Source organism: Eptatretus burgeri, chromosome 2, assembly GCF_056783735.1.
Source record: "Eptatretus burgeri isolate ZD-2024b chromosome 2, Ebu_testis_v1, whole genome shotgun sequence".
Lineage (NCBI taxonomy): Eukaryota > Metazoa > Chordata > Myxini > Myxiniformes > Myxinidae > Eptatretus > Eptatretus burgeri.
In genome coordinates this window covers 132,495,768-132,510,574 of record NC_140962.1, presented here as the reverse complement: position 1 = coordinate 132,510,574, position 14,807 = coordinate 132,495,768, and the positions used below count along the sequence as shown (strand labels likewise).

General features: G+C 41.2%; 1 protein-coding gene, 1 long non-coding RNA gene and 1 pseudogene across 4 annotated transcripts in view; 1 reads left to right on the top strand and 2 right to left on the bottom strand.

Moving 5' to 3' along the window:
* Positions 1-7,814, top strand: part of LOC147033182 (vasodilator-stimulated phosphoprotein-like) — a 62,233-nt gene extending 54,419 nt beyond the window's left edge. For all 3 annotated transcript variants that reach the window (XM_085871304.1, XM_085871306.1, XM_085871305.1), the window contains 4 exons: positions 534-579; positions 665-764; positions 3,353-3,410; positions 4,741-7,814. In XM_085871304.1, the coding sequence (XP_085727430.1) occupies positions 534-579; positions 665-764; positions 3,353-3,410; positions 4,741-4,775 (239 nt within the window). In that variant the 3' untranslated portion in view covers positions 4,776-7,814. The remainder of the gene's footprint in view (positions 1-533; positions 580-664; positions 765-3,352; positions 3,411-4,740) is intronic.
* LOC147033175 (uncharacterized) overlaps positions 1-14,807 on the bottom strand; it is a 388,661-nt gene that overhangs the window by 179,220 nt on the left and 194,634 nt on the right. The window lies entirely within an intron of this gene.
* Positions 10,169-14,332, bottom strand: LOC147033181 (uncharacterized; annotated as a pseudogene).

The window sequence follows — 14,807 nt, the reverse complement described above, 5'->3', positions numbered from 1 at the left end:
TTGCATTGTCTGCTGAAGTGTTATTTGTTTCCATCAGAGATGTAGGTAGCACATGAGTCTTTGCATTTGGAGTTGTCTGAATTTTGGTGAAAAAAAAAAACAATAATTCTTGACTTGACTTGGGATGCAATTCCTTTCTTTGTATAAAAACTACCACTAACAGTGAAAAAAAAATTGTTCAGGAAATTCAAGTGTAACTCGCACAAATTGGGCCAAAACTGGAGTTTTTCTTTTCGACCATTTGATATTTTGGAAAGAAGAGTCTTTTTCCTGGAGGAATGGTAGTGAGTAACATGATAGAAAGCCTCATGAAAGGGCTTGTCTGTAAATCTGTAAATCGTACAGGACAAGGATGTTGAGAGACATTAGTGCACTTGTACACAGGATACAAGGTTGTTTGAAAACAATGCACAAACCAACACAGTACAAGGGATTTCAACCTGGAATTCCAGTATAATGAGCTAAATACTCTGATCAGAACATCAAACGGGTCAGTCATTGCCTTTCCTTTGATTTTGTTCCACCCTCATCAGATGGAGCGGGGAGACGAAGAGACTCTCCGGCAAACATGACAAACAGGCAAGCATTCATTGTCTTATCTCAACTTAGCAGCCTGTGTATCTCTCTCTCTCTCTGTAACATAAATGTGGTTCATCTTTATTAGGGTCAAGCCAGCGGAGACGGGTGGCGGAAGTAGGGAAAGCCGACATGTCAGTGGTCGTGACGATTCGTCTCGGAATTGTGACTACAACCGTCTGAAACAGGTGCAATTATATCGGTCGTGATCTCGTCATCGTTTGTGACATTAAGTTGCGTAGATGCGATAAATTCTCTCACTGGAATCTTGTTAATGAACTGATTCATACTTATTTCACTTTGGTGGGGCAACTTAGCATAACAATTGTGCATTTTTGTGTGGAAAGCACCAAATTTGGCACACTAGTAGCCTATCATATTATGAACATATTTGGATATTGGGTCATCTCAAATTCAGCCGCTGATGGCTGTGGCAGCCATTTTCCACTGCCATCAAAAAATTTGAGATGGTCCAATATCCAAATCTGTTCATAATTTGATAGGCTACTAGTGTGCCAAATTTTGTGCTTTCCTCACAAAATGCACAATTGTTATGCTATATTTAGCTAAGTTGCCCCACTACTTGAAGTTGATGACAAAAGATCAGAAGAGCTTGACAGTGCACATGCGAAGGATTCTTTAAATGTTTCCGTAGTCATTGCAAGATCATAGATTTGTTTCAGGCCATTTTGTATAAAAACCTTGGCGACGAATGTTACAACCGTTTCAACAAGTGAGCTTGTTAAATTGCCCTTTTATCACCAATTACATTATTATCAGTAAAACGTAATTGAGGACGTACATTGTATATCGAGAAAGAACAAACCTACCGTTTCACAGTACTTTGTCTCTGAAGTCGTCCCAATCGTGCAAGCGCAGAGACGAGCGAGATATTATTTTTACTCTGTCTGCTCGGCAACCAAACAAAATTGAAAATCATTCCAAACAGGAAACTTACCGTTTTTAAGGACATCATAAAGGACACAAACAACAGGCACGAAGAACTAATGTAATGTGATAGATATAGGGTGATGTTTTCGACACTGGGTAAAATGGCGGTAAATTCCAGAATGAATTTATTTATATGACCTTTACAATTTTTTTCATTAATTTAAATTTAATTATCTACTTGAACACTGCAGAACACAAATTGCCTTCTCATCGCTTCCAAGAACAGACAGTTTTGCAGTACTTGGACATGTTAAATCGGGGGGTATATAAGGGTGGTGTGTAAGACTACTTCAATAGCGATAAACCTACCAGAATTTTTTTTTAAACGATCTTTAAAATCATTCTTTTATTTAAATTGAAGTATAATCTTAAACACTGCGCAGGGTAACATGTTCTATGAACTCTCTAGCATTGTACTTATTTTATAGATGTACGTACATATTTTAATCGATGCACATATTTTACTAACGCCTACATATTTTACAGTGCACACATTTTATTGATGCACTCACGTTATAAATATGTGTACTTTACTGACTTCAGATTCTTAATCGTACATCCTTTAGAGACGGTAATATCTCGCATGGCCGGTACCCTGTAGAACTCTGATTAGTTATTGAGCTCTTTGTCATGGAGAACTTTTTTTCTATTAAAAAAAAATAAAATAATAATAATGAAGAAAATCCATAAAATCCAGCACTCACCGAGTAAATGCACCTGCCACCATTGTTTGTATGCACATTCAGGTGGAAGTGGGTCGTGCATTCGACTGGGCTACGTCGACCATTAGAACAATTCTCAACAATGCAGACAAGATTAAAGCTTTTGTGCATTCCACCACTTCAGTAACTAAAACAAAGTTAGCTTGTTCAAGGAGCAGTTTGTCAGAGAAGATGGAGATCTGGTTAAGTTTGGTTCAACAGGTTTAAGCGGTGCAGTAACTTGCACAGCATCGGTATCGGTGGCGACGCTACAAGAGGTGACGACCAGGCAGCCCTTCAATTCCCCCCAAGCTGCTGTTTGCCATCTGTTTTACAGTATTTATCAGATAACATGTTTACCATCTGAAGTATTATTATTAGTGCTATTACCGATAACTCAATGTAGTCCTCATATACCACTCATGTGTAAGAAATAACGCTGTCGGGAATGCATCAACAAATAGACAATGGTATTATGACCCCTTTTTAGCACATTTTAAATTATCGCAATCTTTTCCAGGAACACATCCGAAGCACTAAGCAAGGTACAACTGTACTCACATTATAATATTACGTACTTTATAGACGTGCTCGCATTGTAATTGTACAAACTTTATACAGGTACTCGGTTGAAAAGAGATAGCGTGTAATACTGGCTTACCAGCAGGTGGCGATGGTGGCCTACATTCACACATTCTGTGCAAACAGATAGACAAACAAACAACAAGGCGTCAGGTGGTATCCTGACAGGTATGATGAAAATCCTACAAATGACGTCACTGTCACCTTGACCTTTGACATATAAATTCAAAAAACATTGACAGCCTCACTTTTGTCCTTCAGAATCCTCTAATAAAGTTTGGCGAAGCGAGCTGAACGTGTTCACGAGTTATCATACTCACATACATACAGACATACAGAAATACAAGACAGACCAATATATGCAATACCCTCTCCTCTGGTGAGGGTAATTGGTATAGAATGCATCATACTTTACTGTTCACCGCGCCGTGCAAGTTTCCCCTCCTGAAGCCTGTTTTTGAGTCAAATGACGAACATGCATTGAGAAATATTATTGTTGTGACAACTATTGCTGTGCATATGACGTGCATACCGATGTGCAGGACATTATGGACGACCTTCGGAAGGAGCTGCAGAGTGTGAAGGAGGAAATAATTGCTGGTAGGTTCATGATGGACAAAGTAGATGATTGTATGAGGGTTATATGGTTCTGTACTCATTAGGTCGTGGCCCGGTTAAAATGGTAGGTAATGGGATGGTGATACTCGATTATAATACTGTTCTGTTGTTGCGTATGGCAGCTTGGCTGCCAGGTAGTCATCGTTTCTTGGAAGTGCGGCTGTGCTGCTGATGCTGTTCCCCTCCATCAATACATTGGTACTCATTTCGCTGACCTCGGAAGGATGACAGGCTGAGTTAACCCCACCTTGTGTTCATTCAGTGGCCAATGGGGCTCAAACTCTGGACTCTAAGATCCTAACCCAGCCACCCTAACCACTAAGCAAACACCAAGCTGACTCAATTATAATAAAGTTGGCACAATAGAGATTCCCTTCATTGGAATTGTTAATTGTTATTGGTTGGCTTGATTATATATCAGTAAATCAATGGTCTTGGAGCACTGGTTTACGATACGATATTGTGGATGACTGATGGACCAAATGGCCTTTTCCTATGTCTTGTTTGAAGCCATCACTCATTATACACAGGTGTGACAATCTACCTGTTCAGAACAGCACAGGGTTTGTTTGTTTGTATTTTTCCTTACAGGAGTGAGGCTCACGGAACAGCAAGGTAGATCTGACAGTGGAACAAAAAGCAAGGGATTGAACAAACAGGATAAGAGGAAAGTGAGAAGCCGAAGAAACACTGAAATTAGCAAGTAATATGGTTGGGTTAGGAAAGGTTAATGGGAGTAATAAAGATAATGGGTCAGAATGGGCATGGCAAGAGATGGCGATGCAGTTTTTGCTTGAACCCTGGAGGGAAGAGTGAGCCAATACAGCCTTTGGAAGATGGTTCCAGCGACAGGAGAAGCGAGGAATAGAAGAGTTGGGGTGTGCAGTCAGCCTGAATTTTGGAAGTTAAACCAGGAGATGGATTCTTGAAGAATGTGTGCATCCTTCAGAAGGTCATGGGGGTTGGAGGACTGAGAGAGCAGAGGGAGCAATGTTGGAGAAGAGGTGGTTCAAAACATAAACCACAGACCTGCCTGCGGTTGAGGGCAACAAATCTTGCTTGTTCTTTGGCCTCATCATGGGAGATTCTGATAATTTTGAGAGCGTTCGATTCCACAGAATCGAGGAGAGACGGATGTGATGCTGGGGCACCAACCCATAGCAGAGAGCATGAAGCCATTGAACTACGGACAAAGGGTTTCGATGTTGTCAGTCGCCAGCCCTGTTATATGAGATTTGTACTCTTATCTAATTGCTATTTTTCTGTATCATCCTATGTTCTCATTGCCCCCCCTCCTTCTCCCCATCCTCAGCCATCCGTTCGGAATTGGGGAAAATCAATACATGATTACGAAGGCGACGGCTCATCGCCAGGTTGTGGAATGAGTTATTTTAACACTCCCTCGTCCATTTCTCTCCTACTCCTGCATTCTTTCTCGAACCTTCAACCCCATCTCAACATCACCTATCCTCTCAACTCCTCCTGATCTCTACAAGCATTGATCTACAACTCAGTTTTAAAGATCGATTACTTCTTCTTTTCTAAATTCACTTAAATATATTTTTCACTTACTGCGTGTTGTTAATGTGAGCTTTTGAAAACCAATGAGACCGTTGGATACTGTCCCTTTTGGCTGGTGGTCTATGATGATGCCCTGTCGAAACCTCTCCCTGGATTGGTGAGTCATCTCGATTGATGTTTTCTTCTCAATTCTACCTTCCTTGTGAGTGGTTATTCCACTCATTGTGCTCATGAATGCACGGCCTGTCGGAGACTTTTATCTTTGCTGCCCTTTCTTCCTCTTCCTCCTCCCCCTTCTACTCCTCCACCTCACCCACCCCCTACACCTTCTTCTTACATCCTTTGTTTTATAGCTACCTTGTATTTCTACCTTCACTTCTTTCTATCATTTGCAGTCATAGAGGTTTGAGTTTTCCTTGTCCTTTGGCTTTACATTGGGTTTTGTTTTTGTTTTTAATGTTTGTATGCTGGTGTTAAAATGAAAATGTGAAAACTCATGTGACCATTTCACACTGGCTCTTTGTTGGGGTGGTTCAGAATATCGCACAGGACACATCTCCTATTCCATTATCTTTTCATGAAAACAAAATGCCCCCATTTCAAGAGTAAATGGAAGAACAATTGCAAATATGAATTTATACAAAAGATAAATTCTGGATTTGCACGTTTTTAGACTAACAGCAGAAGGATTCATTGTTCAGAAGATAAAAAGAGCGATGGATGATAAACCAAAAAAGTTTTTCATGAAATGTGTTTTTTGGGTGCATTTCAAAAAAAAAAAAAACAAAGATTGAAAACCTCGTTTTCTTTGCATTCCCGAATACAATTAATTCTGCATTTCAGCGCTTAAGCAAAAGGTATTACAAACGTATCAAAGTTTTCAAAATATTTCAGGCACTTGACAATCAATCCATCCATTCTGTCCCAGAGCAGTAAAGTGGTTGGGTCAAACAGTGAAATCGATTTTTATATAAGGCTAAGAACAAAGATGTGGTCGCCACTCCGCTTGTCTTCACGATGGGGGCAATAATTTGCAATTAATTCAAGATCCCGGTGGTAACTTTCCTACTCTTTACGAAAGACACCATGGGATGTTTAATGTTCACCAATGACCAGTGCTGACATACGAGGCTCTCCAGCTTAACGTCCTTCTGATGAATGGTGCACACATTGATGCATCACCCTACATGCGAAACACCATGATGGCAGTTTATAGCCGGTCTGACATTCAAACTCAGGCTCGACAGCTCAAAGATGAGTGAACATTTTTTTTCTAGGCTATCTTTTCAAATACATAACCACACAGCTGAGGTCAACCTGTGCCTCCTTCAAATCCACACTTTATTTTTCTCAAGTTGAAAAATGACTTTCTCTGACGTCATTATGCAATCCTCAGTCGGAAAAAATAAATTGAACAAAATGTGTGGGTGTTGTTTGTTACAGAATTTGGATCTATTTCATGTGGTTGTGCTGTGTAACAAACATGATTCCATTTCAAACAGTCTATCTCAAGTTTGTGATGGACTATGAAGCCTTTAAGACTCCACTTTATCTTCTTATTAGTGCAAACCCCAGACAAGCACTCATAACAACCTGCATGCAGAACTTTTATTTTTTTTAATCACTCATTACTCAAACAACTGATTTTCTGAGAGGAGACATGTTGAGAAGTCACCTTGGATCACCAACCTAATTTCATCACCACAGTCAGGATTTTATGTGGTGTAGAGAATCGCTGAAGATAAAGTCGCATTGTCGAATACTCAGGATGAAAAACGCAGAGACAATCACCAATAATATGCTGTGGCACTGATAATTAATGATGAGGTTGACACATTTAGATCAACCACATTGTGACATTCTGAAAGAAGGAACCCTTAATCTAGGTCCACGCCTGAGAAATTGGTTTCACAACCAAATTATGAGACCTAATTGCATGCAACTGCTTCACCTGAGTGAGTCACAGCAAGTTTCCTAAATTTGTGATCAAATCATGAGACTTAATTGCATGCAACTGCATCACCTGAGTGAGTCACATCATGTTTCTCAAATTTGTGATCAAATCATGATACTTAATTGTATGCACCTGCTTCACCCAAATAAGTCACAGTCAGGTTCACAAATTTGTGATCAAATCACGAGAGTTAATTGCATGCAACTGTTTCATTTGAGTGTCACAGCTCTGAGTGGGCCACACCCAGGTTTCCTTGTTAACTTACCACTTCTTTACTGCAACAAATTGCACAGTCAGGATTGTAACAATGAATCGTCGTTCGCAAATGTACACATGATAATCACTCTACGCTTTCTCTCCACCGTGAGAAACCACTTGGTGCAACTCATTGCAGAAAGGTGCATGGAAGCAATTTAGTTGCATGCAACAAAGTTGCACAACCGATTGCTGAGGTGTCAGTGTGGTCCCAGTTTTCGAGGCGTGATCAGACGAATGAGTCTACAATTAACTCCTGTAATTATTACCTTCACGTTTGAGGTTCACTTTATCTTGGAAACCCCAAGGCAACAGTTGGTGCTTTAGGTAACCAGCCATCAAATGGTTATTACACACTGCATTCTTTGCTGTACAGACATTTTTAGTTTGGAATTCTCTTTTTAAAAAGTACAGTACCAACACTGAAAGTGTCACTGTCTTGATGTCTTAAATACTGTTATGAATAATAAAGGTTGTGAAAACGTTATTTTTTTTTTGTTTGTTTGAATGTTTGATCACAATTATAAAATTATTGTTTGAAAGTCTAATCTTTCTTCAGATTATTTCTTTCCAATATTTTGCTTTACTTCCACAAATATTTTGCTGCTGCTTGAACTATTTTTGCTTTATATAAATAAATGATTGGTTATGGGTCATTTGCTCCTTCTTGCATTATTATTATTATTATATAACTACTTTTCTCTGACTACTGCTCCTCCCAATGTTTAGGTTTGTTTCCAATGTCTAGGGTTTCATGGTAGAGCAAGACAGAGGAAAATAGGTCAACTTACCGGTCATGCAACAAATCAATAGGAGGATCAGAGGTACAGACAAATAATGGGTGCAGACAGACAGAACAATAATAGGTAGATGAGGACGATTCATAGATAGTACAAGTTAGCAGAGGGGAAAGGTCAATGAAAAGAAGAAATTTCAAGGATCGATGAGAGAGACAACCCAAGATTGTGGAAGTATCACCATCTAAATCAATCCATAAAAGGGAATGATGTCGTGAAGATGAAAGGTGTGTGTGTGTGTGTGTGTGTGTGTGTGTGTGTGTGTGTGTGTGTGTGTGTGTGTGTGTGTGTGTGTGTGTGTGTGTGTGTGTGTGTTTGTTGCCATTCGTAACTGAAGAAAGACATTCACATATATCATGTGAACCACCTGGTCAATTTGTTCATCGTCCAGAAGCTGCTCATCAGATAGCAACTGCAATAAGCAGTTTAACTTGATGTCAAGAAACCTCCATGAAAACCACAACACTTGCCTCCAGCAGTGAAGGTAGAAATTTGGAAGTTAACCAGGGCGCTAGCAATGACTCGCCTGCTTCACGAAAGACGAGGAATCTTTAACATGCGCCAACAACCAGTGCTGGTAGCTGGATCCTTCGGTTTAACGTCCTTCTGCTAGATGTCACACCCATTAATGAGGAGGCAGACGAGATTCTAACGCAGGCTAGAGAGCTCAAAGGTGCATGTGTATACCTCTACCCCTCGAGGCTATCCTCTCAACCCAATGCAACAAAGTACGAGTGACCGGATGAGCACGTTGACCGAACAATTGTGGGGAAGAATAAAGGACAGAGGAAGTAAGACATAATAAGAGGTCCTGCGACAGCAATACCACCAACCTGTTGGCAATGGGGGCGAAAAGCAGAGGAAGCAACACTGTTCATTTCCATCTGTATATAAAACTTAGTGAAAAAGTTGAACTCGATGGAAGGGTTAATGCAGCACTTTCAAAGGAGCAAAAAAAAACCTCCCTAAACATTTCACCTGTTGGATGTTGCAATGAAATGTGAAATGCTTCCACGATGTGGAGGAGGGAGCCTTCTTATAGTCATTGGACTCGCAGCACCAACCCACCACTTTCGACAAAATCTGTCATGTCTCAAGGCCTGAAGATTGCTCACGGACAATACCTTCATAAGTGGACAAAACTGGATCAATTCCATCGCTCCTTTTTCTCATCCATGCAGAAAGCGAAAGGAAATGGCCTGAAAACAGGTAGATACAAGAAAGGCACTCGATAGAGCGCATACCTGTGCCAGGCTTAACGGTTCAAGTTTTAGATCCCACTGATTGACCAGATCTGCATCCAGACGTCCAAAATCGAATCGGCTTGTCCTCGTCACCCACCCAACCCATCCACCAAGTTTTATCCGAATCCGTCCAGAACTTTTTCAGATATCCTGCTCACAGACAGACAAGTATGGATGAAAAGGTAACTTGAGACGGTGGTAATAAATGAACCTGGCCTGCGAGAAGGGTCGACTTGGTCACTTGTTTGGCCTACCGGATGCATGATGTTTTTAACTCTGCCTCGATTCCGATGCTCAACTGGAACCCAAATGTGTTTTGTTTTCTTGGATGGAAAAACCCGAATCCTAAACTTGCATACGCTCCAAGAAAAGCTTCTTGGAAAGCATGGAAAACATATCCCAGGTGATGGTGTCAGAACTCAGAAGTCCAGAATATTAGCGCAAGTGACAAATATCATCACAAAGGAAAAATGGCATTGTTCCCTTTTGGGTGAAATAGTGCACTATGATATTGTTGTGGTTTCCCGCCCGTCGGCGTGCGGGCGACTGCTTCTAGCCAATGGCGGCCGCTCTTGCCCACCGAACGGGCAAACCTAGTCGCAGCTTTCGGAACAACGCCGAAATCCAGCTACGGGTGTGTCCCTAATCACACCACAGCCTTGTCAATACTCTACCCGCGCTACAGGGTCCGATCACCGAATGGTCGATTTACCTAATTCATCACGCGGGCAGACTACCGAGAGACTGTACCTCAATGGGGCCTGCTTGGAAACGAGCCGCTTAAGCAGCTCGCTCCGTTTTGTGATAACCGAGCGGGGTATTATCGCGAAGCCCCGTTGGACCCAATTCTTTTATCGGCTATTAAAAAGCCAGCGATATTCCGAATTCAATTATGGCAGTTCAATGAGGGAAAGGACGCAACGAAGGGGTGAACATTTAAACCATGACATTTATTTCACACCCGTTAGCAGTCATGCAGTCAGGTATACAACCAATGCACATATGCAATCATGCAGTCATGTATGCAACCAATGCATGTATGGGACAAAACACGAGTAAGACAAAGAACTACAACCGTCTATTTATTATGTACACACATTCACTTAACAGTTCTACTTTACGGACTTGGTGCCACATCATTCATGCAAAGAAAAACCCCAGAAAAGGCAAGGGGGCAGAACTGGACCTCGTGGGTCTTTATAAGTCATGGAGCTGTGGAGACCGCTAAAGCTCCGAGAGACCGCGCTGGTTACCTGTCGCCTTCGTGGCGACTCGCTGGGCGCTCCTCGACGTCCCGTCTACACAACAGCTTGCGTGACCGTGGCTCGGCCCAGGCCTCGTCGTGCGGCCCGGTCGATCGGGCCGAGTCGACAACGCCTCAGAGGAATGAACGGGCCTTTGCTCTTTCAGAGTTGATGCTCTCTTAAGAGCCCGCGCTACAGGGTCCGTTCCTCAGCGTCGTTTGGACTGTCCCGGGGCCCGATCACCTCGGACCGTTATGCCGCTGGTTGGCGACTCCTCTCCGGCCTCTCTCCAGCGACCCACTGTTCGGCATGGCACGGTAGGCCGCGCTCCTAGCTCCAGTCTCCTCCACTCTCTCCAGCTCTTCACCGACTGCAGACTCCAGACTGACCCAGCTCCCAACGCGACTCCACACAACTGCGCGCTTGGCGTCTCTGCGCGCCCTTATATTGGATCCGTGAGGCGAGGTTTTCATCTCCGATCTCTCACATCTGACCCCCCGCTGGCTCCGCCCCTCTTGATCTTTTGATCCGAATTGTCACGAAGCTGGGAGAGAGTGGACGTGGGTGAAATAATTGACCCTCGCCCCAACGAAGGAGTCCCCGCGTCTGGTGGCAGAGATGTTGTTCGTGGGGAATTTGCCGTGGCTGGCGCAAAGATGGCGGCGCAATGGAGATGAAGGTGAGACGTTGCTTGTTGTGGCATAGGTGGTGAGGGGATGTCGTGGTGGTCGTTGTGGAGATGGTTGATGAGAGCGATGTTGGTGGTGGAGGTGGTTGTTGTGAAGCGGTTGGTCCAAAATATAGATAGCAAAAGAAAAACGGCTCACTGAAGAGTCACAGCCCTACACACGAATAATTTCCCATTAAACATCGGTGGGGGAATCTATCTGAACACAGACTTATTGACATAACTTATCTCTGGGATACCTTTATGGTGTCCTGTGAATTTCCATAACCGTAACAATATGTAACAAAAATGACTTTCGTAGGATTTTTGTGCCAAAATTGATTTTTTTGCAGTTTTGTCAACTATAGGGGGTAAATTCACAGAAAAATTCGGGGTTGAATTTTTTAGTGAACTTTTAGGGTATTTTGGGGGGCCCTTTAGGGGGGGGTGACCCCCCAAATATTGCTCTGCCTTTATCTTCGCTCCGAGACATGCTAGCTTCATTATCTTGGTGTCTAGGATAGGGTTTATGGGGGCTCTGAGTTCAATTATGATGGTTATGAGGTGATCTAAGGTCAAGGTCATAGGTCCAAGGTCACCACAGGCTCATAAATGGCCTCAAAAGGTTAATCGGCCAAAATAATTGAACTATATAGGGTAATACCACTTTATATGGGTTTTTGTGGGTGTGGAATTCAATGGTGACATTCTTTTTTTATTGGAGGTCATGATCAGGTTATAAATGTCATGGTCAAGGTCATTTGGGTCGGTAAAAATATGCTGAAAACAAAATATGGCACATCTCATGATATAACGTGCAAGTATAAAACCTTAATTTTGGCAAAAAAATCCAGAGCAATTGCATACTATAATGCATCACATTCTTGATCATGTTCACAGGAATGAATTGCCAGGGGAATGCCAATTGATAGTGGAGTCTCCACTATCTTTTTGAACTCATGAGAATTCTTCAACTTGACTTGTCTCTGACTTCTTGAGCTCTGCACGATCAGCTGGCATACAACATCAACATTCTTCTTCACCTCTGCTTCACGCTGTCCTGAGATTCTTCTAGCTTCAGAGCCATACATGATATGCGTTATTACGAACTCTAGCATAGGGGGGTTTTTAAAGTCATTGAAGTCACCTGTGAATTTCCAATCTCTTGCACCAAGAACCTCTTTCCTCATATCAGGGCACAAGATAGATCTATTAGAACCCATGCATCTGTGTCTGCAGTTGCAAATTCAACAGCTTGGCCCACTGACTTCTTCCTCATAACTCTGTGACTCTGCCTACAATTTGGAGGCTCAACAAATTCAACATCTGGCACATGCTGTTCAATCAACTCCTTCAAGTGATTCTTGTGATTGTCACTTCTCTGCTCATGAATTTTCTTCTCCTTCAACAGATCAAGAAAAAAGTCATTTAACTCAGTCATGCTAAGGACACAGCCATCTACACTTAGGGAATCTCTCACATACACAACAAATTCAGCATCACACACATTTCTCACATGTCTATATGCATCGCTATCTCCAAGTTCCTTGCAACGTCTGTCTGCAAACTTAAGACAGTCTCGATGATAATATTTCTCTAATGCTGCTGCATCTCCAGGATCTGACAGTTCAGCTCGACTCAATCTGACCAAGTCATCATCAGTAGCCCCTTTGATTTCTATAGACCTTTGACCCATAGGATCTGATACTACTCTGTGCAGCCCTTGTAATGATTTTGGACAAAAAGAACATGAATAGAATATACATTTCTTTTACTTCGGAAGCACTTTAGCACTTTTCTGCCTTATAAGAGGCCTTGCTGCCTGAGATTTATCTGTCTTTGATGGCCTTCCACGTTTTGGAATCACTGGTAATACATCAGAGATAGAGGATGCATCAGAAAGAGTTGGTGTTTGGGGAAGAGCACGTTTTCTACACATCTCTTAGTTGGTCTTGTTTGCAAGAGGTTTGCGACACTCACTGTGATAACAGACATTATGTAAATCTGACTCAGGCTAATGAAATGATCTGCCAGTGATTTGAGGTTCACATCACTGAGATTAGCCCGCTCCACCACCTTTTCTTTTCGATCTTTCACGAGTGATATATCATGTTTATCAACAAGTTTCTTATTGACAGAGTCTCCCTCCTTGCAAATGATGCAAGTCCTCACTTCTGCAGCTTTTTGTTGAGACATTTTTTCAGGTAGGTGAAAGTGTTCAGAGCTTGACTGCATGGGCAAGTTCACAGTGATACAGGGAAACACCTGAAAATAAAGAAGAAAATAATGGGCAAGATGTACAGACCACTAAGTTCATATTCAGTTATTCTGCCAACACAGATTTGATAACTTTTAACTAAGAATGCCTTTTGCATTTTTAAAAATTATTTGATATCATATAATCATAGTCTACCTTAATATTACATTACATAGAATGTTATTTTCATTGGACTTGAATATATGTATCATTCTGTTTTAATGCTATAATTTTAGTCAGAAATGTATGGCACTTATAGGCCACCATACACAAACTAGTTAATATAATAAAAGTTTAAATTTAAATAGAATATTTGACCAAATAACATAATAATTTAGAGACTATGGTATTACATTATGATATAGGTGGAACTTTTAGCATACATACCTCTCAAGAGAGCCACTTTTCTCCAGTTATTTTCCAAAACATGGCATGATGGATTTGGCACCAGCATGGTTCAATGGGGGACATAACACATGAAGATACATGTATAATGACTCTTTTTATTGATCAACACATTATGTAAATCCTTAATCATTTGATTTGAAAGTTTATAATGGTAAAGTTAAATGTTATGTTTGATGAACAGAAATTTATCCGAAAGGAAGTTTTAATGGAAATGTAATTCGATACTGCATTTTTAGGGGGAAATGACAATTTGGCTCTGTTAATTAGAATTTATTTCCATAAACAAATATGATCTGTAAGTACCTTATCATACTTGATTAATGATATTAAACTTATCATTATAATTATGGGTATACCCATAGAGTTTCATATACAGTATATTCCTTGAAATACATTACAATTGCCCACCCAAATGACCTTGGCCATGACCTTTATACCCTGATCATGACCTCCAATTAAAAAAAGAGAATGTCACCATTGAATTCCACACCCACAAAAACCATATAAAGTGGTACTACATGATATAGTTCAATTATTTTGGCTAATTGACCGTTTGAGGCCATTTATGACCCTGTGGTGACCTTGGACCTATGACCTTGACCTCAAATCACCTCATAACCATCATAATTGAACTCAAAGCCCCCATAAACCCTATCCAAGACACCAAGATTATGAAGCTAGCATGTCTAGGAGTGAAGATATAGGCCAAGCAATATTTGGGGGGTCACCCCTCTAAAATGGCCGCCCCAAATACCCTAAAAGTTCACGAAAAAATTCAACCCCGAATTTTTCTGTTAATTTACCCCCTATAGTTGACAAAACTGCAAAAAAAATCAATTTTGGCACAAAAATCCTATGAAATTACATATCATAGTGTACTAAAAGGAGAGTAGTGGGGCAACTTCGCATAAGAATTGTGCATTTTGTGAGGAAATCACCAAATTTGGCACACTAGTAGCCTATCATATTATGAACAGATTTGGATATTGGGCCATCTCAAAAATTTTGATGGCAGTGGAAAATGGCTGCCAC